The sequence below is a fragment of the Nicotiana tabacum genome, chromosome 2, assembly GCF_000715075.1.
Source record: "Nicotiana tabacum cultivar K326 chromosome 2, ASM71507v2, whole genome shotgun sequence".
NCBI lineage: Eukaryota > Viridiplantae > Streptophyta > Magnoliopsida > Solanales > Solanaceae > Nicotiana > Nicotiana tabacum.
Genome location: NC_134081.1, coordinates 81,656,414 through 81,683,256, shown reverse-complemented (window position 1 = coordinate 81,683,256; position 26,843 = coordinate 81,656,414). Strand labels below are relative to the sequence as shown.

Here is a 26,843-nt window from a genome sequence, read left to right as displayed (position 1 = left end):
GGGTTGGTAGAAGTTGAACTCACCTAGATTTCTCACTCTTGCTGATATGGCACGTGATGTGCTAGCCATACCAATTTCTAGTGGTGCATCTGAATCGGCCTTTAGTACTGGAGGACGCATACTTGATCCATTTAGGAGTTCATTGACTCCTAGATTGGTTCAAGCTCTTGTGTATGTCCAAGATTGGCTTCGTAATGAATCAACAACTCTGGTTAAAATTGAGGAAGATTTAGATAATCTTGAACAACTTGAACTTTGTAAGACTATCTTTCTTCTTTTATTCTTTGTTTTGATATATATTTGATAACTTATTTGTATGTTTATTTGGATTCTTTTTATGTTAACATATGTGTGGTTTTAAACTTTCAATAGAAATGGTCAATACTGGAAAAGAGCCTTGCATCGTTGACATATAGTATTGATGAAGATTATTGAACTATATTTTGCTGGTATAATTCTTTCGCTAGTTATTTTTTTGTCCAGTGTGTTGGTCTTTGATTTTATGTTTCAGTTTTTGTACTCAAGTCTAAACCTTTCCTTTGTTATTGCAGAAACAAAGGGGAGTAGTGGATCTGGAATTGGGAGGGAAATGGAAGTTGAAACTCTTTAATATTTTTTTGCCTTCTTGAGTTCATCCTTTAAATAGTGGAATGCCTATATCTATTTTGTTGATCTGTTGCCTTGTTGGTACTGTAGTTTATTTAGTTCTGTTGCTACAATTATCAGCTAGTATTATTCAGTTTAACCTTTTGGGTTTGTTCAGTTCTGTTGCTACAATTATCAACTAATATTATTCAGTTTAACCTTTTGAATCCATATTGAATTGTTGATGTTATTTATCCTAATAGAGTATGTATTTCCTTCTCGTTCTAGTTGGGTAAATCTTTATGGACCAGTTGTTAGATCCCCTCTTTATAGAGTATGTTGATGGTTATGCTACACCGATCACTAAGAGAACTCATGGAATAAGCATTTTAATATATAAGGCTTACAATCCGAACCGTAATCCGAAATATTTATCCGATCCAAATATCAAAATTCAAACCGAACCGAATTTAATTTGGTTCGGATTCGGATTGTAATTTATCAAATCCGAAATCCGATCGGATAGCCCAAAATGTGCCAAATCCGGTCCAATCCGATCCATGAACATGCCTAATTTTAAGTATAGCTAGCTATAACTAACGAGTCATACACAACATTCCATACAATTACTCAAATCTTTCATGATAAGGAAACTATGTAAGATCACAACACACTTATTAAGAAACAGGCAAAAGCACACCCGTTTCAACCATCACATACCCAGCTAGAACAAAAATATAAGGACATAATTAACCTCACTTGTGTTTCTCAGCAAGAAAACTCGAGAAACATTTCTAACTAATTGCTGACAAATAATGAAATATACTTTGATGCTCTTACTGTCTAAATAATTTCTCCTATTATTTTGCACAAGACAATCAACATCAAGTATTGTTGCAAGCTTCTCACTTAATTGCCCTTTGAGACTTGCATTAGACCCCATTGGGAGCCTTCATTTCCGTCGATATGGAAATGATAGGTGCTCTTCATGAAAGAATATGAGAGAAATAAGACAAATGAAACCTAGATTTATCTGATGCACCCTTAATTTTGTATGTAGACCTTATATTTCGAATTTCGGATCGGCTCGGATTTAAATTAAAGCAAACCATATCCGATCCGATATCTAAAATAATTAAATGTTTAATCCTAAATCCGATCAAAAAGAGTTGAAATCCGATCTGAACCCATCCAAATAACACAGATCGGTTCGGATTTTCGGTTTGACCCAAATAAAGCACAAGGGACCAATCTTAGAGAGTTGCCTCAAAAAGAGACCATTTGTGCAGATCAGCAAGATATGAGAAATACAGCTAAGGCCATGGCCCAATCATAGAATGAATCATGTTCAAAAAATGGCTTCACCCATGGGCCATAACTTAGGAGGTACCAAAACGACGCCAAAAAGCCCATAGGATTATTTAACGAAATCTACAATCTACAACTTTTTCACATCAAAGTTTTGACCTCGAAGTGAATCAAAAGAAAAGAAGAATAGACATGAAACAGCCAAAGGTACACAGTGACATTCATCCTGCAGACTTTTATTCATCCCCCTTGCCAATTTCTCTCAACCACAAACCACGCTCACCTAGGAAAAACTAATCTTTTTTAGAGAAATATTATACATTCAAGATTTTAAGCATCTGCTGTCTGAGCATCATCAGCTGCAGCCAAGATAAGCTCCGGATGAATGCTTGACTCTGCTGTCCCGTCGAGTGCATTAGGCAATCCCAATGCCCTTAGCGCAAGGTGTGCTGCCTTCTGCCCTGATATCATCATAGCTCCAAAAGTTGGTCCCTGAACAATACAAACACCTCCAATTAGTTACACTTCAATTTTACTGTCAAGTTCTTATATCTTGGGATCGGTTATATAAGCAAAATGTATCCATTCTACTTTATCAAGGCAAATTTGGAATACTTTTAGACTAGACGCTCTCTACATCTCACACTTATCTGTAGGTACAAATCTAATGGTGCACGAGTAATTATATAGGAGTTAAAAGTGTGACAAGTTTACTTACCATTCTTGGTGCTCCGTCAATTTCAGCAACTTCCATCCCAGTAACAATCATTCCAGGTACAACCTCTCTGGTAAGTCTAACAATTGCATCCTCAGCAGCGTTCATGTCCAAAGCTTTCATCCCAGGAACATGGTTGATCATGCCAATGCTCTTAAGCCTCTTAACACCAGTGGCACCCATGGGACCGTCGTGGCCACAGGAGCTGACCACAATCTTAGCCTCCATAACGTTGGGGTCCATGCAAGATTGTGTGTCGTGGTTCTGAGAAACCAAAGACCAGTTAGTGACAACACCACCAACTCTTCCGTTCTTCACAATAAGGTCCTCTGTTGCAACAGCATTGAAGAGTTTCACGTTTGGCCTGGCCAAAAGCTTGCTCATGATGGTTGAGGTGAACAAGGCAGCATGTTTGATGACCACGTAGTTGTCTTGCTCGTCATAGTCTATGCCTAGCTCGTTCAAGAAGAGATGTGCTGGCTTACGCACAACCATGGCCGAGAAGAGTTGTCCTCCTAGCCAGGCACCTCCACCAGGGCTCACTGATTGCTCAAGTATGGCCACCTACACAAACCAAGTCAATTCACATAAACAACTTATAACAAGTACAAATTGGAGAACATAGGTATTGTAATCAGCAACTATAATCTAATCAAGAACAATTTTAGCAGTTAGAACATCGAATAACTTCCCTGTGATCATGAATGCGTGTACCAGCCAGAGGCAGATCTAGGATGGGTTAGGTGTGTTCAATTAAATTCATTGACAGGGGTGGAAGCACAAGCCGAACTATAAGTGCGGCCGAACTCAGTAGCTTTTGTTCAAACAGTGTATTTGATGTTTAAAATTCATCAAATATGTACAAATATTAAATTTAGAACCCAGTAACTAATACTTGAAGTCGTCAGTCATGTACTAAGATCCAAAACCCATAAGGTTGAAATCCTAGTTCCGCACAACTTACAAACTCTAGATCCTAAATTCAGGATAAGATTATATCAAAAGCAGTTTCACTCGTTCACAAGTGTATATACAACTTTCGCTAATAAACATGTGATTTTTTCTCTTGATCGGACTCGCTCAAGTTGCACAAGGTCTAAGGAAAAAGGTGTCACATGATTTGTGGGTACAAGTAAACTTACAAGTACCTTTAACAAGAAGCCCGTGTTTTTTTCCCCTCCAGCTGCCAAGTCTTATATGAATTTTTTTTATCCTTTTCGATTACTAGAAATACAAGCGAAGCCAAAAAAACAAATTCCAAAATTTCCATCTTTCCGCTATCAGAATTTAATTGAAAATGTCCATTAGGCACATGTCATAGGCTCTGTTTTAAAAGGCGTTTCTAGGGCGAGCCCCGGGGCGTACCAAAAAAGCCTCGGGGCGATGGTGTGGGGCGAAAGTCTCATGAGGCGTAAGGCGTACGCCACGGGCGTTCGGGCCGCGTTTTTTAATAAGTAGCAAGCCCCAAAGACTTTTTCAAATTAAAATAAAATTTGTTGAATTAGTCCTTTATATAATACCTAAATTCTCAAAAGTCAGTTTGGTAATTACTCAAAAGGTTTAAAAGGGAACTCAAAAGTATTAAATTTAAAAGTAAAGACCTTTTTTATTGATTTAAGCCCTAATTCATGATTTTCCCAATTTTTTATCTTGTGCGTTAGTCTGTTAATATCTCCCAAAAGCAACGAATATTTAATTTTTTTTACAAATACAAAGAGAACTACATTCTTCTTTATAGCAGCAAATTCAAAGTTCAAATTACAGATTAATCATCCTTTTTGTTCCTCCATATAAAAAACTTTATTCTTTTAGACTCAAATTACTTGTGCTTGTAAGTAACGTATAATAGATTGTTTTGCTTAGTTTTTTGTGGGGATGGGGCACACATATATATAGTTTTCTTCAATTTTTATGCAATTTTACCTGTTTATAAATATTTACTGTCATTATATTATTTTATAAAATATTAAAACTAAATACCTATGGGGCTTACGCCCCGCTGAGGCATGTATAATGTCTCGCCTTACGCCCACGCCATTTAAAACACGAATCATAGGTGCCAATTATTCTTCCGCACAAAAAATCTTGAGAATTTAAATGAAAAATTATAGGGAAAGCTTATTTGAAGCTAAATGGTTTTGTGGGTCTACGTAACTTATTTATAGTTTTATGACCCTATCTTATTTTTTACAAATGAGAGATTTACGTGAGAGATCTATTTTAGACATAAGAGATGTAAAAATGGCACTTTCTTAATTTCAATATTATGGCTATGATATCCCATTTCCTCGCTGATTTGAACCGTATGTCATCGTTTGGTACGCATGCGAAATTATTCCGGAATTATAGTCCTCCCAGGTGGGAGGTGGGATAAATTCTGTATCAAATTTATGGGATAAGGTGGGATAACATAGATATCCAGTACCATTTAGTACCAAACATTATCCTAGTACCATTTAGTACGTTTATCACATCTTATCCTAGTACCAAACATTTCCTTATCATAAAATATTTTAAAATTAGTTAACAAAGTAAACACAAGCCAATATATGGTCTTTCGTCACTTTTGTCTTTTTGTATCACAATATGCCAGATACATATGTTAAAGCATCCTGCAGCAGGCCTAGATTAATCTCAACTTAAATTTGGATATTACTGTGGGAAAAAATAAAGAATAAAAAGGATACCTGAACGTTAGGGTTCTTGCTGATTTCATAAGCACAAGAGAGACCAGCAGAGCCAGCGCCAACGATGACGACATCAGTGTCAGCATAGGTGATCATGTCGGTCATGTACCTACGTGTCATCTCGCGAGAAACGATGGATTCCTTGATTGGGTTGAAAGTGAAAGCGTTAAGATCATAAGGAGGAGGAGAGGAATCAGCAGACATGGAAATGGTCATGTTTTGTTGGGCGGATTTAACAGGTTTAAGTCTAACTTGTGAAAAAAGAGGGATACCAGAGAAGGATGATTTGTGGGTGTCCAAGAAATTGGTCTTGGAAACAACAACAGAGGAGGCCAAGGTTGATGCCATGGTTGCCATAGACAAAGCTTCAAGATCTTGAGAGAGAGATGACTTCTTCTTTTTTGAGAATTGGAAGAATGAAAGATTGTTTTGAGTGAAGAAGTGAAGGGGAAGAGACGGTATTTAAAGCAGTGACAAGTAGTGAGTGATGAGAAAATATCTGGGAATAGTTGAGGACTTGAGGAGTACGTGGACACAAGAATCCGGCTCCCCTGTTTCTTCCATTTGCTTTGAATACCTACGGACTCCTAACCAAACTTATCGCATAAAGAAAATTAATGTCGGAATATAATATGGAATTATTTAATTTGCGTTTTTTAAATCTCGAAATTAATATCTCAATTCTGCTATTGTTGATGATATAATTGTCCTTTTTTATAGTTCTACTCCAAAAGTCCTTTGAAAAAAATCAAGGTTAAAAACGGCGATAAAACTTTGTACAATAAGTTTATATACTAAAATTGATATTTAATTTTATATTATAATTTTGATATAATTAATTTGTTACTCCTAAAATTAAGATTAAATTATTTTTACAATCATTGTAACCTTAATTATCAAAGATTTCCTGAAAGCTCTAATTCCAAACTTTAGTAAGAAAATGATTGACATTCCTCCAAAATAATTTTAAAAATCTTATTTAATCTTCATTAATAATCTAATCTAATTCTCCAACTTTGGTAAGAAGATGAATTAAATTCTTGCAAATTCAAATTATAATCTACTCCCTTCTGGCATTTTAACTGTTGCTTTAATTAGCTCTTTTTTACGTCCAATAAAAAAATAGTAAAATACAATGATTAGTTTACTAAGTTACCTTATTAAATATCTTTTTAGAATTGAGCAGCATTAAAAGGAAGTACTCCTTTTTTAATATTAAGGATATATAGTTGGAAACTATTAACAAATGTAGTCTTTTAATTCTTAAAGTGACATATGTTGGGACAAACTTTTTGAGTTAAAATGAGATGGAGGGAGTATTTGAAATTCTAAATTTCTGTTTATTCAACTCAACCATAGATTATAAGTCGCACGTGGAGAGGAATAGGATTATTTTTCTTGAACTCGAGAGGGATAGGATTTGAAGGGCCTTAATTGATGATACAGTCAGCGTGGCCCACTTCTCCTTCAAGTGTGTTTCGCAATATTGGGCTATTTGGTATATCAAAAAATATATAAATTTATACATATTTTCGGCTATAGCGATAATATTCCATTTTTTGTATATATACTATATTTTGAAGTTATTTACCCGGTTGATTTTGGTTTTTAAATTTTCAAAAAGTATCTTGATTATTATTATATTTTCAAAATTTATATACAAGAGTATCTAAACACACTTCCAACACCATGATTAGCGCAAATATCCCTACAAATCCTCCCCAAAATATTCTCTGTTCAACTCTATAGCAAATCTGCCAATTATGATCACTGTATAGCATCACAATTGATAAATTTGATATAATTTGCTACAATCAAAAAAGTAAACTCTATTCAATATTAATATACACAATTAACAAGCTACAAAGTACTATAAATTGATCTGGCATTAACGGTCATTGAAATTCATCTCAAAAGCTTTAAACTTGAACACAAATATATTCAAAAATTACAATCAATTTGATGTGATCGTCGAAAGAAAACTTGATATAATTTTAAAATATTACAATACAAATAAATTCAACTGCAGCAGACTAATCCAATTGAGTAGGAACAAAAATTTCTAATACAACACAAAAGCAGATCTGAGGTGTATTTATTAGTACCAGTTAAAAGTTTGGAATTTAAAATTTGGGTTTTATAGAATTATGATTTATTTGGATTAGTGTGTTGCAATTGATTTAGAATATCTTTTAAAGTTAATATCTCAATTTTAATAGTAACTGGCAATGATCCTCCTCCATTAAAATACAGTAGCTCACTGGAAAAGCCTCCATAGGAGACCTTTTTCTTCCTCCATTAAAATCCAACAACAAAACCACCTAAAACTAGGCTTAGACAATATTAAAATTACTCAAAGGCTAGTAACAAACTCCATAAAAATCAGCCCAAAACCACCAATAACCGGATTAAAAATCAAAGTGGAAGAATACATCACATACAAACCAATAAAAAACTGATACAAATCTGATACAATACTATATATTATACTTGTATCAGTATCATATCATATATTATTTCAATTCTTCCTTTTCTTCTTTTTCAATCTGAAATTTCACTTAAACCAACATTAAACTTAATCAATCTCCCTCAAAATAACTCCAAATGATATTTTAAATGGTTTGCAATAACATCCAAACCAACCAAACAAACAAACAAATAAATTCGTAAAACCCGAATATCAAATTCAAAGCTTCGAAGATTTCTAATATTTGCCAATGGCTGTCAATGAAGTTTACAGCTTTATCATTGTTTCTTTCTTTTATTACTGAACAAAAAAAGATAATTGCTAAAAACTTTCAAATTATGCGAGCATCTTCAATTAATTAATATGTATTTGTGTGATTGCATTTTCATAAGCTCATCAATCTGGTAATTCGTTGAAATATTTAAAATTATTATATTATTTTGTGAGAGATGAAGATCAAAACTTAATAATAGAAATTTTCATGATTTTAGAGAGAGAAACGAGATTTTGAAAGGAAATTAGGTCACAAAGTGGGGGGACCGGAGGTTTAGCTGTTAGGCGCGTGGGTTGCCCATTTAATTGCCTATAATTAAGGTATCCTCTGTTATTATAGAGTTGTATATAAATTGCAAATACAGATATGATATGATATCATATGTAATTAAGTAAGAATCTCTATAAAAGTAGTAGTTAACTCTATAATTAAGTATAGCTATGTAAAAATGCCAATAGATATTACATATAATTCCATCTTTTATAAGTAAGAATTATAGTCCTAAAAGATAAATGTTTAAAAAAATCAGAGACGTAGATAAGCGGAAGGTCCAAAAAAAGAAGTTAAACACAAGAATCCCAAATTTTTTTAAATAAATTATTTTGAAGCATGTATAATTGACGATCCAAGGCGTAAAGCTTGCACGAGCACTCTTATAACATAGCAGGAGCTAGAGTATTGGGAGCGGGTTTGATCAAACTCAATAGCTTTGATTCGATCTGAATTTGTCTTAAAAAAATCATTGAATATGTATAAATTATTAATTTAGAACCGAGTAACTTAAAACGATTAGAATTGTGAACTCATTCTATTGATCATGTCCCCTTCCCAATAGTTGTACCTTGTCGTGGGGCGTCTTTGGCTTTACGATAGAAAGCTCGCCAGAGAAAGCCAGGTGCCTTAGGTAAGCTCTATTTGGCCCGGAGCATTGATTTCCCATAACAAATAGGCTAGTTCTATCTCTCAATTATCTATCCTGGGCTCGAAAAGGTTCCTTAGTAATTTAAAATCCTGATTCCACCTCTAGCAACCCTTATAGCATATAAAGCGAACAAGCCAAGAAGTTAAGCATGTATGAGATGAATGCTCCACTAATGGAAGTAATTTTTTTCCGCCCCTCAAAATTTGAATTATTTTTTTAATTTATCCGTGTTATCATTACAAATGACATGTTTATCTTCTATGTATTATTCCAATTTTATTGAATATCTCGGAGGGGACTAATCGAAGTACTATTAATTTCACAAAAAATGTTAGCCATCATACTGCAATCGGAGTGTCCAAACGTCTCGCCTAGGAAGAGACCCGAAACTATTTTTACCTAAACATATAGCAAGTTAATATAGTATTATTATGTTTCCCATTGCAAGTGGAACGAACAAACATATAACGTATATGATGGAGAGAAATTGATCAATCCACCTTCTAGTAGCCATTATCTTCGGAAATTTAACCGAACATTCCTAGAAATCAATAAATTAATTAATTAATTTTGTATGATAAACTTTTATAAGTTTGCTAATTTTCAGTTTTCACTAGTTACAATATGTTGAGTATTGTCTCTTGCAATGATGAAGTGCTTGTCATTTCAAAAGATATACACCATGGATTTTGATTTATGGAGATGTTGGCTGGTGCAAAATTAGCTTTATCACTGTTTTGGTGTCATTGAGTAGTCGGATCTCTAGTCTTTTCATCTTTAATTTTTCGTCTTCTCTGATGCAGAGTTGGCCCCGCTTTGATCAGCATTTTGTGAGGTTGTTACTGAATGAAAAAGACCTTTGCTATTTTCGAAATAAAATATCTTCACCACATTAACATGATTTTATTTGCCCCTTGATGATTTCTCAAATATATTTTCATCGTTTTGGTACTTGACTATACAACAATTTATAGGTTTCTTTACTATGCTGACGCAACCCTTAACTTCACTATCATTTCCTCTTGATAGCTCTCTAATGTTAGTGCTTACTGCTTAGCATCAATTATTTTTAGCACTAAGATCATTATCATTATTGTTTTTCTTAGTTGGATTCGGGCAAATATTAGACATCTTATATCTATAGAAAAAGATCAGCAAACTGGTGGTCGATAAAATTTTAAGGGGATCCTTCATAGATATTTCCTGTTTAATCAATCCCTTTCTACGACGTGGATAGGGAAAAAGAAAATGCATAATCGTTTTAAAAAAGAAAAGTTACCACGGAAAATGTTTTTTAAAAAACAAAAGTGATTTCACTGTGTCATGGAATATGCCTAAGGATCTCAAATCGTTTGTCTTTAATTCTTTATACGAGGCATCCACTGGGGGAATTAATATTCTCTTGAATAATAAACTAAAACTTCGCCTCAATAATCGTTTGCTTTAAGATACTACTGCTACCCCCAGGTGACCAAAATGGCAAGGGCAAACTGTAGGATAGTACTTGAAGTGTGCCCAAAATGGCAAGAGCAAGAAAATCCGATCGTACTTCACATCAAGAGATCAACAGTTACATATAATCCAGAGGAAATGATTCGACACAGATTTTTGTAGTTCGAATAGAAGAAAATACATCAAGAAAAAAAATTCTTATTGTTATAAAACAATAAAAAAAAAAAAAAAAAGTATTGCACAGAAAAGTAGAATTTTTATCGATTTGAGATTAATTACAATGGAAACGATTTTGACAAGAGTGGGTTGCTCTAGTGGTAGCACCCTCCACTTCCAACCAAGAGGCTGTGAATTCGAGTCACCCCAAGAGTAAGGTGGGTAGTTCTTGGAGGGAGGGAGCCGAGGGTCTATCGGAAACAGCCTCTCTATCCCAGGGTAGGGGTAAGGTCTACGTACAAACTACCCTCCCCAGACCCCACTAGTGAAATTATACTGGGTTGTTGTTGTTATTGTTAGGGAAAAAAATGACTTAGCCACCAAGTAACAAATCTTAAAATCTCTTTAAAATGTAGACATTCACCTTAAATACAATTCTATTTATAACACTCCCCTTTGAATGTCTATTCAACAGATAATGTGTCTCGTTAAAATCTTAACTAAAATAAAACCCAGTGGAAAAAAATTCTAGTGAAAGAAAAAGAGTACACATGTTTAGAAATACGCTTTTTGGTTGCCTCGTTAAAAACCTTGCAAGGAAAACCCAGTGGGACAAAACCTTGTAAGGAAAAAAGAATACATCGCGTATTAACTCTCCCTGATGAGAGCATCAATTCACATCCTTGAGCCTCCTCATCCCAATCTTGTGCACCATCTTCAAAAGATCATTGGTAGAGATTTGATAAACAAATCAACCATATTAACTTGAATGAATATGTTGAACCTTGAAATCATCATTCTTGATAAATATTTAATGTCTTCATGTAATGTCGTGGAATGGTCATTTCAATATCTCCATAGAGATTCCCGAGGGGGCGACATCCTCCTATAATCGTTATCATATTATCATGCTTATAGTTATAGCAAGATACATATGTGCACAAATTGCACTTAGGATGTGGTACTTCAAAACCAAGAATTGTATATGCTCTAAGCGATTTGAATCTTTCGGGGATTGTCATATAAGCCATTTCAATAGACTTAGATGCATATCAAATTTTTATGTCATGCTAGACATATAAGATACATAGAAGTGATTGTACACACTATTGACTTCATACTTTGGAGTGTTTGAACTACACGTCTTTCATATGAAACCAATTCTATTCGAATTTTGTCTCTTCTATTTGGCCAATATTTATATGGTTGTATTCGATAGAGTTAAGATCCTCATATATACTTAGCGCTATCGTAGATTCATCGACGAACATTTTATATCAGTTTTAATAAGGGAAAAATATCATGTATAAGTTAAATTGTAATCTAATTTTTAGTACTAATATTTTTTCTTTCTTGGTAGGAAATAATTAAACTAATAAGAAAAAGGAACAATGAGAAGAAAAAATCCACTTTCCAAATTTGCAAAGAAAAACTATAATGCTGAAAAATTAAAAGTAAAGTGGTGTATGCAACTTTACAAATGATGAAAGTATTTGAGCACATGAAAAATCCAAGTAAATGGCCCACTTGCTAATTTGGAGGATTAAATTTCAGCAAACTTTACAACTACAAGCACATGCAGGTTGCAAACTTGGAAAAATATATGTGAGAAATCAATGTACATAATATACTTTTCCATTTATAAATAGCGCTACATAGAGCTTCTCATTATACAGAAAATTGAGAGTAGAACTTCTTCTTTTCCTTGCCTCTTTCAGTAATTTCTTTTCTTCTTTTAGCTATTATAGTGTCTTCATTTCTAGTTCCAATTATAATGTTGGAAATTAATCTAGCACCTATTTTTAATTAAATAGGAGGGAATTATTCTCTTGAATATTTCTTTCTATTTTCTTATTTAATGGGCAAGAACATTTTCGTTGTGAGTATTAACTCCATTATGGAGTAACTTTTCTTGTGTTGGAAGAATGACAGATCTTAATATTTCTATATAATAGTAGATATTATCCCTCAATTCACATGTTTGAGCTGAAGTTTTTTCCATTTAAATTTTATTTGCTTTATAGTTAGGTGTTATTTAATTTGTTAACATCTATCTATTTCGTACTACATATTAACTTCTTACTAATTCTGTAATCGAAAGAGGCAGAAGAGTAATATAGCTAATTTTGGTATTGATAGATGTTAACTTTTATTTAGTGACATCTAAATCTTATATGTTAAAATTGATTCTATATTTATTTGTAATCGAAAGAGGCGAATATTGTAGTAATCAATTATAACAAGTAGGGTAACCGAAAGGGTCTTACTAAAAAGAGCAAGTTTTAGTTTAAGCATATATTTTTGGCTCTTTAATATTACTATTTTGACGATTAATTTGTATAACCGAGAGGATTGCAATTAATTGTTCAACTTAAGTAATAATATATAAATATAATTGTGAGAGGCATTTATACAGTTGTGAGAAATAAAAATTGAAGGATAATTTTATCTATTATATAATTGAAATATTAAGTGAAGTTATGATCTCAACACATTTTTATTATATTTGTGAAAAATATATATTTTCTATTGCTCTATTCATGCATTTTTAGTTAGGTAATTCACAAGAAACGTTTGTGGAATAGATAAACCAATCTCTGTGGGTTCGACATCTTTCTATATTATAATTTGACAGAGTACGAATTTAAATTCTATACACGCCAGACACTCGTCAAGTTTCAACCTCCTTTTTTCATAGACATAACATAGAGATCTCTTTATTCATATTTTCAGTTACATGGACCTCTCTTGAGATTTTATGAAGTGTTATGTCATGTGATCTTCTAGGTCACTTGCCTCCTTATTATGATCATTTTGATTATTTGCTCTTCTTCTGTATCAAGAATTTTATTTGAAACCGATTTTTATATACGCTTTAATCGTACCATAGACTTTGTCCTTCTAGGACTTATTATAATATGAGCATTTGCAATGAGAATATAGTTACTTTCTTTGGTCAGCAAATGCGTCTCGCATGCTTTACAATGAGGATCTAGATGTATAAATGATAATTCATTCCACGTAACTTTTTCTCAACTGTTTATCATGCCTCTCTCTTCCCCCCCCCCCCCCCATGTTATAAAAACTAACATGGTTCCTCAACTTTGTGCGATATAGTGTTAATCAAAATATACTACATTAATAATAATTATTATTATTATTGTTATTATAATAATTATTATTATTATTGTTATAATAATAATAATGAAGAAGAAGAAGAAGAAGAAGAAGGAGGAGGAGGAGGAGGAGGAGGAAGAGAAGGAGAAGGAGAAGAAGGAGAAAATGAGGAGGAGCAGAAGAAGAAGAAGAAGAAGAAGAAGAAGAAGAAGAAGAAGAAGAAGAAGAAAGGATGAAATTAATTGGTTCTTGACCCTAAACCACTCATGAGGGGAGAATGTAAGAAGGAGAAGAAAGAAGAAGAAGAAGAAGAAGAAGAAGAAGAAGAAGATGGAATTATTTGGTTCTTGACCCTGAACCACTCATGAGGGGAGAATGTAATATACTTCGTATACAACGTATATCAAACTGATATAGATAACTTTGTTCTCATAAGCAAAAGTTTAGCTATTAAATGGAGGCACTCAATAAATCATTTTGTTAAATCAACTGTGGTGTAAACCAACTTATTAAGATGAATTGTCTTGAATAGAAAATCTGAAAATTATGCTCTAAACTAAATTATTGAGCAACTTACCTCGCAAACACCATGTTGCGGGTTAATAATAATTTATATGTAATCATCTCATAGATGCATCTTATGTGGTATACATGACAAGTAAATGAACCCATATTCACCTTTGATATTTCCAGCATTCATGGGATTCAATCTTAATTTTAGTTGGTCTATTAGTTAATGAGAACAAGCAACATAAGAGAATTCGTAAAGAACTTTCTAGTTCTTTAATATTTACCCATGTGAATTCTCTTTTATTTTTGCACATCATAATTTAATTAACATAGCTAAACGAATTATGCCAACTGGATAAATTATCAATATCGATAAACTTCAAGTTTACACCATAACGTGTGCAATTATGAATAAACTCCAAGTTTATTATGATATGAGTTTTTATATCAATAAATTTCTACTTTATTGTGGCATTCTTTTGTTTGTGTAGCATAAACTGGAGAATAAAGCAAGTAGCTTTTCACATACATATTACCCCGCTACAAGTTGTAGTAAAAGAAGACATTATATATTTCCTTTATTTATAGTCTTAATATAACCAACCGCTTTTGCGAATACTTTAGAAACTATATAAGTTTCTTTGAGAGTTACTACAACACAATACCTTATTGATTATCAATTTTATTTCTCCAAAATAGTAATTGTCTCTTCTAGAGCTTTCAATTGATTTTGTACTACCTCATATTCATCAACATTCATATGGTGAATATCTCTTTCAAGGAGAAAGTTATATCATTATGGTCATGGTCAAAATCATTATAGGCAAGATATGTTGCTTCTATTACTTTTGCCCTGTAATAATCATATTGACATAATATTTTGGCATAATCACAATAGGTACGTGATCAATGACAATTCATGCCATAATAATAAAATTATTTTCTTATTTCATTTCAAACCTCTTTCTAGAGATTAATGTGGTATATCCACTACCACTAGAACGTTCATATTCTTTCAACAATAAATATGTATTCATAAATCAGATGTTGTCACATTTACATCATGAATGGACCATAATCATCAAATCTCATGTCAAATCGATGACAAACATTATTTTCACAGAGTGAAGGATTATTTTAAGAATACTTATTATTCCCATTACCATAATGATGACGATTATAATTTCGTCTATTGTCACGTCCACATCCATTGACACCTTCACGATAATAATTTTGTCTTCTTTTAGACTTATTGCATATTGCTACCACATTCTCTTAAGGGAACGAGAATGAAGCAAATTCAATGGGACGTGTTTTCACTTCTTGTGCTCATAATCATATATGAATTTGATCATTGCAAGACATAGAAATTTTACTACTTCTAGTAGTTATAATTTCTCACAAACTCTATTAGAGTTATAATCAAAATTTATTGTCTTTGCTTGTATTTAAAATTTTAAGAATTTAAAAGAGAAAAATAAGGTAAAATACTTGCATTAAATCCAGAATTTATTCCTTAAAGAAGTTCATGGATCAATTGACAATCATTATACTCAATATTATGTACAAGTTGAGCACCATGCACTTATCCCAAAGCCTGGTGACCAAAGCAGGTGCCTCTACTCAATTGGTTAGAGTCTCGTGCTGATAACGTGTTATAAAACAATAGAAGAAGAAGAAGAAGAAGAGTATTGCAGAGAAAAGTAGAGAGAATTTTTATTGATTTGGAATTAATTACAATGGAATAAAACCTCTCTATTTATAGGGAAAAAGTGACTTAGTCACCAACTAACAAACCCGGGGCGCCCTATTTGGTCGCCCCCATTTAACCTATACCTATTTTTTAAAAAGTTTTAACTTGTACCCACTGTTTAAACAACTTCAGCTCCTCTTTCGTTTTCTGAATGCTGAAGAATTCTAATTTTAATTTTGCTACTGAAACACGAAAGCACAAGTTGATTCCCTGTGCTTTTACTAATGGTCTTGTTTTATGTGAGTATTGCTTTTCAAATTTCCTGATAATTCCATTATTCTAAGGCTAAAATATATAATAAATAGTAGTTAGCAACTGGATCTTAATGACAACTTGTCATTGTTGTTTTAGAACTTTAGCTCCTAGAATACTGAAATTCAGCAAATATAGAACAAAATTTCAGCTAAAACATGCTGAAGTTCAGCAAATACAGGACAAAGCTTCAGCTAAAACATGCTGAAGTTCAACAAATACAGAACACAACTTAAGCTACTAAAATGCTTAAGTTCAGCAACACATGATGTTGTTTTATTTAACTGGAGTTTGCCATTTGTACTATGAACTGAAGTTTGTGTGATTGCCTTTGCAAGTCAGGCCAAACTTCATGCAAAAATATCTGAAGTTTTGCTACACTTCAGGCAAAAAATTTTGCTACTTCAGGCCCGTATGCCTGAAGTTACGCGAAAAGTGGGTACGCTTGCAATTATTTTTGCAAAGCGGATATAAGTTAAAACGTGACCCAAAATGCAGGTATAGATGCAAATGCCCCTTAAAATCTCTCTAAAATATAGAGATTCGCCTTAAATACAAATCTATTTATAACACTTATAAATTTTTATTTTCATATTCGTATGTAAAGATCTTTTGAAAGATATATAGATATATATATATATATATAATAAATGAAAAGAAGACCACAAAACCAACTGACCAGAATAATTGGAAAGTCCAGCAATTTTCTTACTCTTTCTAGATATTTTTATTGACTACGCTAACTAATATTTTCCCCCAGTTTTCAAATATATCTAAAAAGAACTAGAAGAACCTATGCTCAAATTCACAACAAAAAATAGCTGATTTAACCTTTGTATTATGTATCGTTTCAAAGGATGTCTATCTTTGTTGTCCTTCGATAACAACAGCACGGCACGCTATACATCTCTGCAAAGCAGCCAATTCAGGCGTTCAGATCAGTTATTTCAGTATAACATAATTGACCAACATCACTCCCAACGTAATAATAAACCATGCCAAAAAGGTAAAATTTACCCTTATCAGTTATCATTGTCTTCCTTGTGAAAAGGAGGAAAACAGGCAAACGGCTCTTAGGTGATTAAACGGGGACAAGAAGGCTGTGCCACACGATAACATCAACTTAACTTTTTTACTCAAATGCATCTTCGAGCAGAATTGGTTGGTTTGCCCGTGGGATGAGTACTAGCAACTCTTAAATTTTTAATCAAGCCTAATATAAAATGCAATTTTGCCGGGATTGTTTTACACACTGAATTGAATCCGAAGGACCCTACGCTTTCTGTCGTCTTTCAGCCAAGACTCAGACTAGCATCCCCCTATTGTCTTCCGGTAAGCCTTTTATTCTTCCTATGGAGAAAAAATAATTAAAGATTCAACGTTCTCTACCCCCTCAATGCCCAAATCCTCTAAATCTGTCAAAAACTGTTGTCCTTTCAGCCATCAACATGCACGGGTCGTCTGATTGGTGGGATAGGGGATAACAGTATCGGAATAAAATGCGTGATTATTTTATCCTGCTTTTGGTCATGGACTTTATAGAGAAACCATTTGGTTAGAGAAACTATTTTGTACTAAAATAGTGAGATTAGCTATCCGGTGGGATAGCTAATCCCATGAGGTATCTTTGTCCATCCCATCATGGTAACCTAACAACCCCTAAGAGTTTCGGAGGTTGCAGTTGGTCCTAACCATTGGCCCCAGATGTGGTCAGGTCATAAAAGAAAAAATAGTTGGCGCAGCAGTACCAGAAACGCAGCAAAGACAAATTCTAAGCAACACCAAAGCAATCAGCAGCAGTTGAAAGACGATAAGGATCATATCTCTTGAGCAATCATCACTACTCCGTGAAGTGCTTGTGCTTGAAAATATAGCATAACTCATATTCAACATACAGAACATAAAGAAGCAAGCAATACAGTATTTATATCAAACCAGCAGATATTAGACACTAGCAAGTTCCAGTAGAACCAAGTTTGGATAGCATCTCTGGCACTAACATAACAAGTATGATAACTGTGCAGCGAGGTTGATGATAGCAATCAGAAACCGTGAATTTTGATGTGCTCTTTCTTCACGATTCCAGCCTGATTCGACAAATCCAAAATGAACATATTAGCAATGTTATTTATAATAGATACAATACAACAACCTGAACAGAGGAAAGTCACAACATGTCAATTCTGTCAAGCAACAGATATTATTAAGTGCGGTTACTATTCTCGTTTCCTATTCTGTGATTCCACCATTGATCAGTAAATCTTCACGAAGTAATCTCGGTACATAAAGACCCTAGACCAAAAGACTCTCAGAAGTGAGAACCAAATAATTAGAGGCCGACACAAAAGACTTTTGTGGTTAACGGGCAGAATAGCCACTTACACATTTCAGTTCAAAAGACATGGTGCAGTGGAAGGTGGACAGAAAGTTATGGTAAAAAGTGAAATTCACATACAACAGTTAATGCATGACAAAAAATCTTTTCTTAACATTTATGTCCAATGGCAAGATATCTTAATATTAAATGAGTAAAAAGACATGCTCAATGCGAAGTCAATTACCTGAACAAGAAATGTCGAAACATTCTTACGCTGGTCACCCTGAAGTTGAATAACCTTCATAAACAACAAAATCCATACATCAGTCAATGGCACTTGTAATATTAGAGAGACACACTAGAATGCAACATTGCTAACCTGGCCTAATTCAGGATCCTGGACGACAGTACCATTGCAGCAAAAGTCTTTCTTGAGATCCTTCAGTATCTTGTTGTAGCTGAATTCTTTCTTCAACCCCTGCACAGTTGTCAGGCTTTTCCTACCATTCCTTTGCTGTATACGGATGTGCACGTAATCTTTTGACCCAGCCCCAGAATTATCAGCATTTGCCTCGGCAAAGGGATCTGACATAAAAGCACCAAGAATGGTCAGAGCATGACAAGAATATAATTCACCTTGTCTAAACTAGCATGTTATCTTTCTCATCCCTTTTCTTTCTTCGTGTCTAGTCTGTTAAAATCTACAAAGCATTAATTAACATTCAACTGGAACTGATCTACAAATCTTATAGACACAGGAAATATAACAAATTGCAAAAAAACAAAAACAAAAAAAAGAAAGTGAATTAAGGAGCTACATACCAAAAGCAGTAGGAATTTGGGCGTCGAGATCAGACATGAAACTTGGTTGAGTAATAGAAGACAACAAGCGCACACAAATCTCGAAACTTGGATGCTCAGACCTAGGCAGATGAAAAGCTTACAGCAGCTATTACAACAGGATTAATACACAAGAAATCGAATTCCACGACTCAATAATATGTTATCGCCATGCATACATTACAATAACAAGAAGTGATCAACATATGCTTAACTACAAGAAGTAAAAACAATAATCAACGTGTACAAGAACATCCAACTTAAAAGAGAAAATCAAAAGCTAAATTAGGAAGTGCAGAAACTTATACAGGCAAAAGATGAAGCCTTAATCGCTAACAGTGCTGGAAAAGAAAAAACCCAAGACAGAAGATTCAGTAAGCATCAGATACTGACAGCTCTTGCAGTAAAATTACCGAAATAGTACCCACTCCTGGAGAAATCTGATATTTATCACCAAAACAACACAGAGAGACAGAAAGATCCTGTTATCATCTTGATTGTCTATTTTTTTATCAGGTAATTAAACTTTCAGTTATCATCTTGAATGCCTTACAGTAACAAGAAGCGGTCTACAAGAGGAAGTTCGTATTCAAGTAGAAATAAGAACCAACCAGGCAAAGTATATCCAACCAAAAACAGAAGGAAAATGCAAAAGCTAAAGAAGAATAGGCGTGTGTAAATTTTACAAGAATAAAACAACCAGAACAGGTAAATAAAGCAGCGCAAAACACCAGATTTACAATAAGCATCAGAAATTGATAACCTAGCTTACTAACTTCCGAATTTTTACCAAATCTTTTGAAAAAAATATAACCAGAACTATACAACAGTACAACACAAACAAAGCCAAAATGAAAGATCACTAAGCATCAGAAACTGACAAATCCATTATAAAACCCAGAAGTGGTACCAGTTCTTGGAGAAAAATTTATGGCACAGAAAACAATATATTTTGCTAAGCATCAGAGTGTAAGATTTCCTAAAATGGTACTAATTGCAGGAGAGAAATATCATCAGAATCAGGCAGAAGACACAACCAAACAAAAGATTTACTAAGCATCAAATATCTACAACTACAGTAGGAAAGATTTCCTGAAATGATATACCAATTCGTGAAGAAGAATAAAACAAAAACAACCAAAAACAAAAAGATTCACTCAGCATGAGAAATTTAGCTCTAGTGTAATTTGTAAATATCCCTTAAATTATACCAATTCTTGGAGCAAAATACAACCAAAATTAGGCAAAGCCAAAAAAGAAAAATCAAAAGATTCACTAAGCATCATAAATCCACACATCCTGGTATTAAAATTCCCATATAATACCAATTCTTGGAGAAAGATCCGATCTTTATGACCAAAAACAAGTACTATAGCAAAGACACAAGGCTAATTCATTGGATCTGAAGATATTAAGCAGAACACACCAGTAGATTATTGGAGATTTTACCTGATCCGAAGGTTAGGGTTGGGAGAGATGAAGACGGTGGTGATAGAGCAGACCCCAAATTCCGGATAAGTCTGAGCAAATACAGCGAACGACAGTGCACAGGAAAAAAGAAAATTTCAATGTGAAACCTTCTTTAAAGATGCCCCTTTCGTTAGGTCGGTCTGAAACGTAAGGGGAGAGCCACAATACCCTGTGTGACGGACCAGCATATTGCTTTGTGTGGCTGCATCCCATTAAATAATACTCTAATCCCTGAACCTACGGCTGCTCCGGGGTGGCCTGAAAAATTTTGTAGCCTAAAACCAAACTTTATGACGGGTTTAACTTTTTTATTTTTTTTAATTATTTATTTGAAATTTATTTTTAGCTTTTCTTAGATACAAAGTTATTAAATAATTTTTTAATAATCAATAACGCCTAATAAGTATTTCTCAATTGAAAATATAGCTAATCCATTTAATCTTTCTTGTGAATTGTGACATTGTTGTTCTTAGTTAAGATTTTATCAATTTTAATTTTGAAAACTTCTTTCTGCCAAAGCAACGGTAACATGAGTTATGAACATAATTCCATAAGAAATTTAGGCATTTGAAAAAAAATGTAATCTTTTTATTTGATTAAGTGTATCAATTAAACTATTATCTTCTAATATTACTATTTTTCTTAATACTTTTAATTCAGAAAATAAATTTAAACCATTAATATCGAATGGATTATTATGCTTTAAGAAAATATTCAAGATTAAGGCAATATTTTTTAAAATTTCTAACATCTAGTGATCTTATTTTTACTGCCGAATAGAAAACCAAAAATATTTTCATATGCTTCAAATTGTTCAAATCTATTTTGAAGTGAAAAAATAGTTTTGTCTATTATGTGTAAAAGTAATCAACTCTAAATATAACGACTCGACCGTTCATTTTGAGTATTACAATCATATTTCCACATTTACTACTCGATTTATGCTTTACGGTTATTATGTGACTCGCCGAGGTGATTGGTTCGGGTCCGGTGAGGTTTTGGAATAAATTGGAACACTTAGTTCCAAGGTTTAAAGTTTAAGTTAAAATAGTGACTAAATATCGACTTATGTGTAAACGACCCCGGAATGGAGTTTTGATGATTCAATAGCTCCGTATGGTGATTTTGGACTTGGGAGCGTGTCCGAAATTTTTTTTGGAAGTCCTTAGTGGAATTTGGCTTCAAATGGCGAAAATTGAATTTTTGGAAAATTTGACCGGGGAGTTGACTTTTTGATATCGGGGTCATAATCCAGTTCTGAAAATTTTCATAACTCTGTTATGTAATTTATGACTTGTGTGCAAAATTTGAGGTCAATCGTAATTGAATTGATAAGCTTCGGCATCGAATGTAGAAATTGGAATTCGTTAGTTTTCGGTAAGCTTGAATTGGGGTGTGATTTTAGCGTTGTTTGACGTGATTTGAAACTTCGACTAAGTTTGTATGATGTTTTAGGACATGTTGGTGTATTTAGTTAAGGTCCCGAGGGTCTCGGGTAAGTTTCGGATTGTTAACGGATCAAATTCGGACTTAGAAGAAATCTGAAAAATTTCTGTCTTCAAGTGTGATCGCACCTACGAGAAATTGGCCGCAGGTGCGATGCCGCAGATGCGGCTCATCTTGCGCAGATTATCTGGTGTGATCGCACCTGCGAGAAATTGGTCGCAGATATGGCTAACGCCGGTGCGATGTCGCAGAAGCGGCCCACGCAGGTGCGATGTCGCAGATGCGGCTCACGCAGGCGCGGGCGAAGAAGCGCAGGTGCGTCTCCGTAGGTGCGGGAGATGGAGCGCATGTCCGAAGTTTGGGAAATCAAGTTGCTTCCGCAGAAGCGAAAATTAAAGCGGTTCTGCAGGTGCGGATAGGGGGTCGCAGGTGCGAAAACCTTGGGCAGAATGTTAAAAACAGAGGAGTCCGAGATTTTTGTCATTTCTAACATTTCCAACACGGGTTAAGGCGATTTTTGAGCGAGAAATCACAGAAAATCTCGAGGTAAGTCACTTGTGATCATTTATACTCCATAATATTGAATTATCATCGAATAATCCGACTAGATTACGTATATTTTAGGTGTAAATCGGATTTTGGGCTTAGGGATTTGAAAATAAGATTTGATAATTTGGAGATCGAGTTGATGTCGGAATTTGGTAAAATTTGTATGGTTAGACTCGTGGTTGAACGAGCGTTCTTATTTTGTAACTTTTGTCGGGTTCCGAGACGTGGCCCTCACTACGATTTTTGACTTAAATTTCGGATTTTGATTGAAAATTAGTATTTTTATATGGAATAAATTCCTAGGATTTGTATTGACTGAATCGAATTAATTGTGACTGGATACGAGGCTTTCGGAGGCAAATTTGTGAGGCAAAGGCATTTCAGAATAAATAATCACACGGTTTGAGATAAGTAACACTTCTAAACTTGGTTCTGAGGGTATGAATCTCCGAAGAGGTATTATATAAATTATTTGGAGGTGACGCACATGATAGTGACGAATGTGTGGACGTGGACCATTGAAACTGTGACTTGAATAAATTCTACGAAGTTGTAAAAATTAAAGAATCGTGTTATTATCTGAACATTTCCCATGTGATAAAGAAATTGAGCTGAGACTTTTATTAAAGATCATGTTTAGGCTACGTGCCGATATTTTAGGACTCATGGGGTCGTGTTGCTATTAAATTAATTGTTTTAAAAATGTACATTTCACATTCAGTCATATTCATCCATTGTGAGGATATTTATGGGATCGAGTTGCGCGTCGCAGCAGGCCATATTGGTTTTATATATATTATTATTAGATGAATCGGGGTTGTCCTCTAGCAGCAGGCCTTATAGGCTTTATTATTATTATTATGGGATCGGATTGCACGCCGCAGTAGGCCATATTGGCTTTATATAGCGCTTGGGCTGAAGGAGCCCCTCCGGAGTCTGTACACACCCCTAGTGAGCGTAGATGATTATATATATTCGGGATGAATTTTTCCAGGGCATGGACTTGCCTTACTTATTTATATTGTGATGAATTTACCTGGACATGGATCTTGTCTGTATTATTTACATTTGGGGATAAAATTTCTACGGCTGGATTAGCCTTATACGATACTAAATGACTGACTTCCAGTTGATGTGTATATATATACGGGTTGGAACACCCCTAGGCCGGATTGGCCATAAACAGTACCAAGTGACCGAATGATTTGTGACCAGTAATACACGAGGTCTTTCCACTAAGACTTCATATTCCTCATATCATGCAGTATTGATATATTTCACTTGTACTGAGTTTAACTATTGAACTTAAAAGCATGCCTACATTTCTGTACCATTATTTATACTAGACTGTACTTGCAGAGCTCGTCACTACTTTCAGCCCAGAGGTTAGTCTTGTTACTTATTGAGTTGGTTGTACTCATACTATACTCTACACCTCGTGTGCAGATCCAAGTGCTCCCGGAAACGACGACTGCTAGGTTTCAGAGTTATTTCTATTGGAGACAATCAAAGTAGCTGTTTGACGTCCGCAGACTTGATTCTCTTCCTGTTTAGTTATTGTACTGTTCTATATTTCAGACAGTAATTTTTATTAGTCAGACTTTGTATTCATTTAGATACTCATGTACGCAGTGACACCGGGTTTTGAGAGTATTTATATTTGTATTTGTGAGTTTTCGTCCACTGAATTTAATTATTAGGTTTTCAAATTTAAAAGATATGCTGGTTTATTGAGATTGTCGGCTTGCCTGGTAATGAGTTAGACGTCATCACGACAAGTGAGATTTTGGGTCGTGACACTAAAGGACTCTTCGAAAGATTTTGAGATTTCATTATCAACATTCACATCAAATTGTTACTTTCTATATATCACACGTTTCTTACAAAATTCGAGTTCGATATTCATTTCAAATGCAATTTTCTTAGTAGAAATCATAGCAGTTGCAAATTCTTCTTCTCTATATTTGTTAAAGAAAGAATTCAAACTTTTTCACTTTACAGAACTCTTTTTTAAACTTATACATAGTCTATTAGGCGTAATAAAAAGTGGGGCCCCACATCCCTTCCCCACACACACATAAATATTGGACCTAAAGCGATCGTTTTACTTGCTTTATGGAAGGGTCGCCCCTGCACTGCTCCAACTTTTCACCAGCTCAGGTACTTTTCTAATTCCGTTCGAGGACGGACGTTTGTTTTAGAGGTGGAGAATGTGATGACCCAAAAGGTCATCTTTAAATTTAATAATTAGTTTTGTGTTCTAAGACCTCAAATAGAACTATTTATCATTCCTACGATTTGTATTGAGTATATTGAATTATTTATGACTAAATTTGAGGATTTCGGACACGAATTCACGAGACAAAGGTATATTGGAATCTTGAATTTGGTTGCAAACCGAGGTAAGTGTTGTGGTTAACCTTGACTTGAGGGAGTAGGATTTAATTATCTATTTGCTACGTGATTTAATGTGCGGGTACAACATATACGTGAGGTGACATGTACTTATGCGTTGTGATTGAGTCAAAGCATGTTGGAGGATTTTATTTTATTTTGAATAATTGTTTATTTAATTAAGATATTCATGTTTAAGTTTATTATTGATTGTTTGAACATTATTCATGACATTTTTATTGATTTAATTATTGTTGAACATGGTGAGAAAGAGTGTAAAAGCACAAAGGGTAATGTCGTGCTATTTTAATTATTTATACTATCATTGTCATGGTGAGAAAGAGTATAAAAGTACGAAGGGTGTTGTCGTGTCATTTTTTTAGTGTAAAAGTACGAAGGATGATGTTGTGCTATTTTCAGAGAGTGCAAAAGCACGAAGGGTGTTGTCGTGTCATTTTTTAGTGTAAAAGCACGAAGGATGATGTTGTGCCATTTTCAGAAAGTGTAAAAGCACGAAGGGTGATGCCGTTCCAAAAGAGAGTTAAAGCACGATGGGTGATGCCATTCCAATTATTATTATTTATTTATCAAATTATGGGAGGAATGAGAGTAAAAGCACGAAGGGTGGTGTCATGCCATTTTCATATTACCAGTTGTTCATTTTATTGTTGAGGAATTAATTGGTTGCTAAGTGATAATTCTCCCGCTGAAATTCTTATATCATCCCCCTTCGTATGTTCCCTCTGATCTCGGCCAAACTCACACCACAATTAAGTAGTGAGGCGATCGATGCAATAATAAACCCAACAAAGGTCGGGATCGAATCCACAAGGAGTTAGAATATGGGATTAGGTATATATCTAAGTTAATTGCAAGTTTTGGCTTTAATTGCACTTCCACAAACTTGATTGGTGCTCTACTTCTATTTTTACTCTAGTGTTTGCAAGTATAAAACTAAGGGCAATATTTTTAGTTTTGAGTTTTTCAAATGATTAAAAAGGGACTAGGGTCGTGACTTCTACCTAGGTAGTTATCTAATGGGTTATACACTCCATGGCATATTTGATAAGTCGGGGTCATTATATAGCAATCACATCTGGGTACCCACTCTATACCTCTTGGTAGTTTGAGTAATTTTTTCCTAATTGGCTTTCTCAAGTCCAATTGGGTATATGCACAACACAAGTGATATTAGCTCAAGTCGGATATTACTATCTCTAGGTTTAACCCTTTAGTTGGGGCCATCAAGTTCTTGAGTTCACACCAATTTCTTGTTAGCCAAGTTTTCCTAGACTTAGTCTCTCTTTCTCAAATAGAGGCTAAGCCAAATAGGCATGAATCAATGTTTGCAACCATTGATTCTAGGGTGTAATCATGAACAAGGCTAAATATTACTAACCCAATTAAAAAAAACACTGAATTAAACACTCATCAAATACTCACACTAGGGTTGAGCCACAACCCTAGCTAAAGATTTAGCTACTCATGGAAAATAAAGAAATACAAGAAACAATTAAGATAGAATGTATAATAATTGATTAGACAAAGAAAATCTAATGTTAAGAAGTTAATCTAATACAAAATTACTTAATAAAGTAAAGAAAACGGCCCAGGTGCACTTCTGACCAT

The 26,843-nt window shown here is 34.2% G+C and overlaps 2 protein-coding genes across 3 annotated transcripts; both read right to left on the bottom strand.

Annotated features, from left to right (window-relative positions):
* Nucleotides 1–1,972: 1,972 nt before the first annotated feature.
* LOC107798781 (thiamine thiazole synthase, chloroplastic-like) lies at nucleotides 1,973–5,947 on the bottom strand. Its single transcript, XM_016621819.2, has 3 exons — nucleotides 5,296–5,947; nucleotides 2,612–3,172; nucleotides 1,973–2,385 (listed from the first exon to the last, which is right to left on the bottom strand). Exons 1-3 carry the CDS (start codon nucleotides 5,650–5,652, stop codon nucleotides 2,224–2,226), a joined length of 1,080 nt encoding a protein of 359 aa, XP_016477305.1. The 5' UTR covers nucleotides 5,653–5,947; the 3' UTR covers nucleotides 1,973–2,223.
* Nucleotides 5,948–17,998: 12,051 nt separating this feature from the next.
* Nucleotides 17,999–20,998, bottom strand: LOC107766657 (protein translation factor SUI1 homolog). Of its 2 annotated transcripts, none has more exons than XM_016585464.2 (5): nucleotides 20,805–20,998; nucleotides 19,338–19,438; nucleotides 18,895–19,100; nucleotides 18,760–18,813; nucleotides 17,999–18,285 (listed from the first exon to the last, which is right to left on the bottom strand). In XM_016585464.2, exons 2-5 carry the CDS (start codon nucleotides 19,372–19,374, stop codon nucleotides 18,241–18,243), a joined length of 342 nt encoding a protein of 113 aa, XP_016440950.1. In that variant the 5' UTR covers nucleotides 19,375–19,438; nucleotides 20,805–20,998; the 3' UTR covers nucleotides 17,999–18,240. The 2 variants fall into 2 exon arrangements, with proteins under 2 accessions (XP_016440950.1, XP_016440951.1); XM_016585465.2 differs by having other exon boundaries at nucleotides 19,338–19,464; nucleotides 20,805–20,943.
* Nucleotides 20,999–26,843: the final 5,845 nt, after the last annotated feature.

Excerpts from the sequence above, each read along its gene's own strand:
- LOC107798781 (XM_016621819.2), bottom strand. The coding sequence starts at position 5,652 with ATGGCAACCATGGCATCAACCTTGGCCTCCTCTGTTGTTGTTTCCAAG. Across the intron at positions 3,173-5,295 it reads GCAAGAACCCTAACGTTCAG|GTGGCCATACTTGAGCAATC; the intron begins GTATCCTTTTTA and ends TGGTTTGTGTAG. Across the intron at positions 2,386-2,611 it reads TTGACGGAGCACCAAGAATG|GGACCAACTTTTGGAGCTAT; the intron begins GTAAGTAAACTT and ends TGTATTGTTCAG.
- LOC107766657 (XM_016585464.2), bottom strand. The coding sequence starts at position 19,374 with ATGTCTGATCTCGACGCCCAAATTCCTACTGCTTTTG. Across the intron at positions 19,101-19,337 it reads CCAAATTCCTACTGCTTTTG|ATCCCTTTGCCGAGGCAAAT; the intron begins GTATGTAGCTCC and ends CTTTTATGTCAG. Across the intron at positions 18,286-18,759 it reads TTTCGACATTTCTTGTTCAG|GCTGGAATCGTGAAGAAAGA; the intron begins GTAATTGACTTC and ends TTGTCGAATCAG.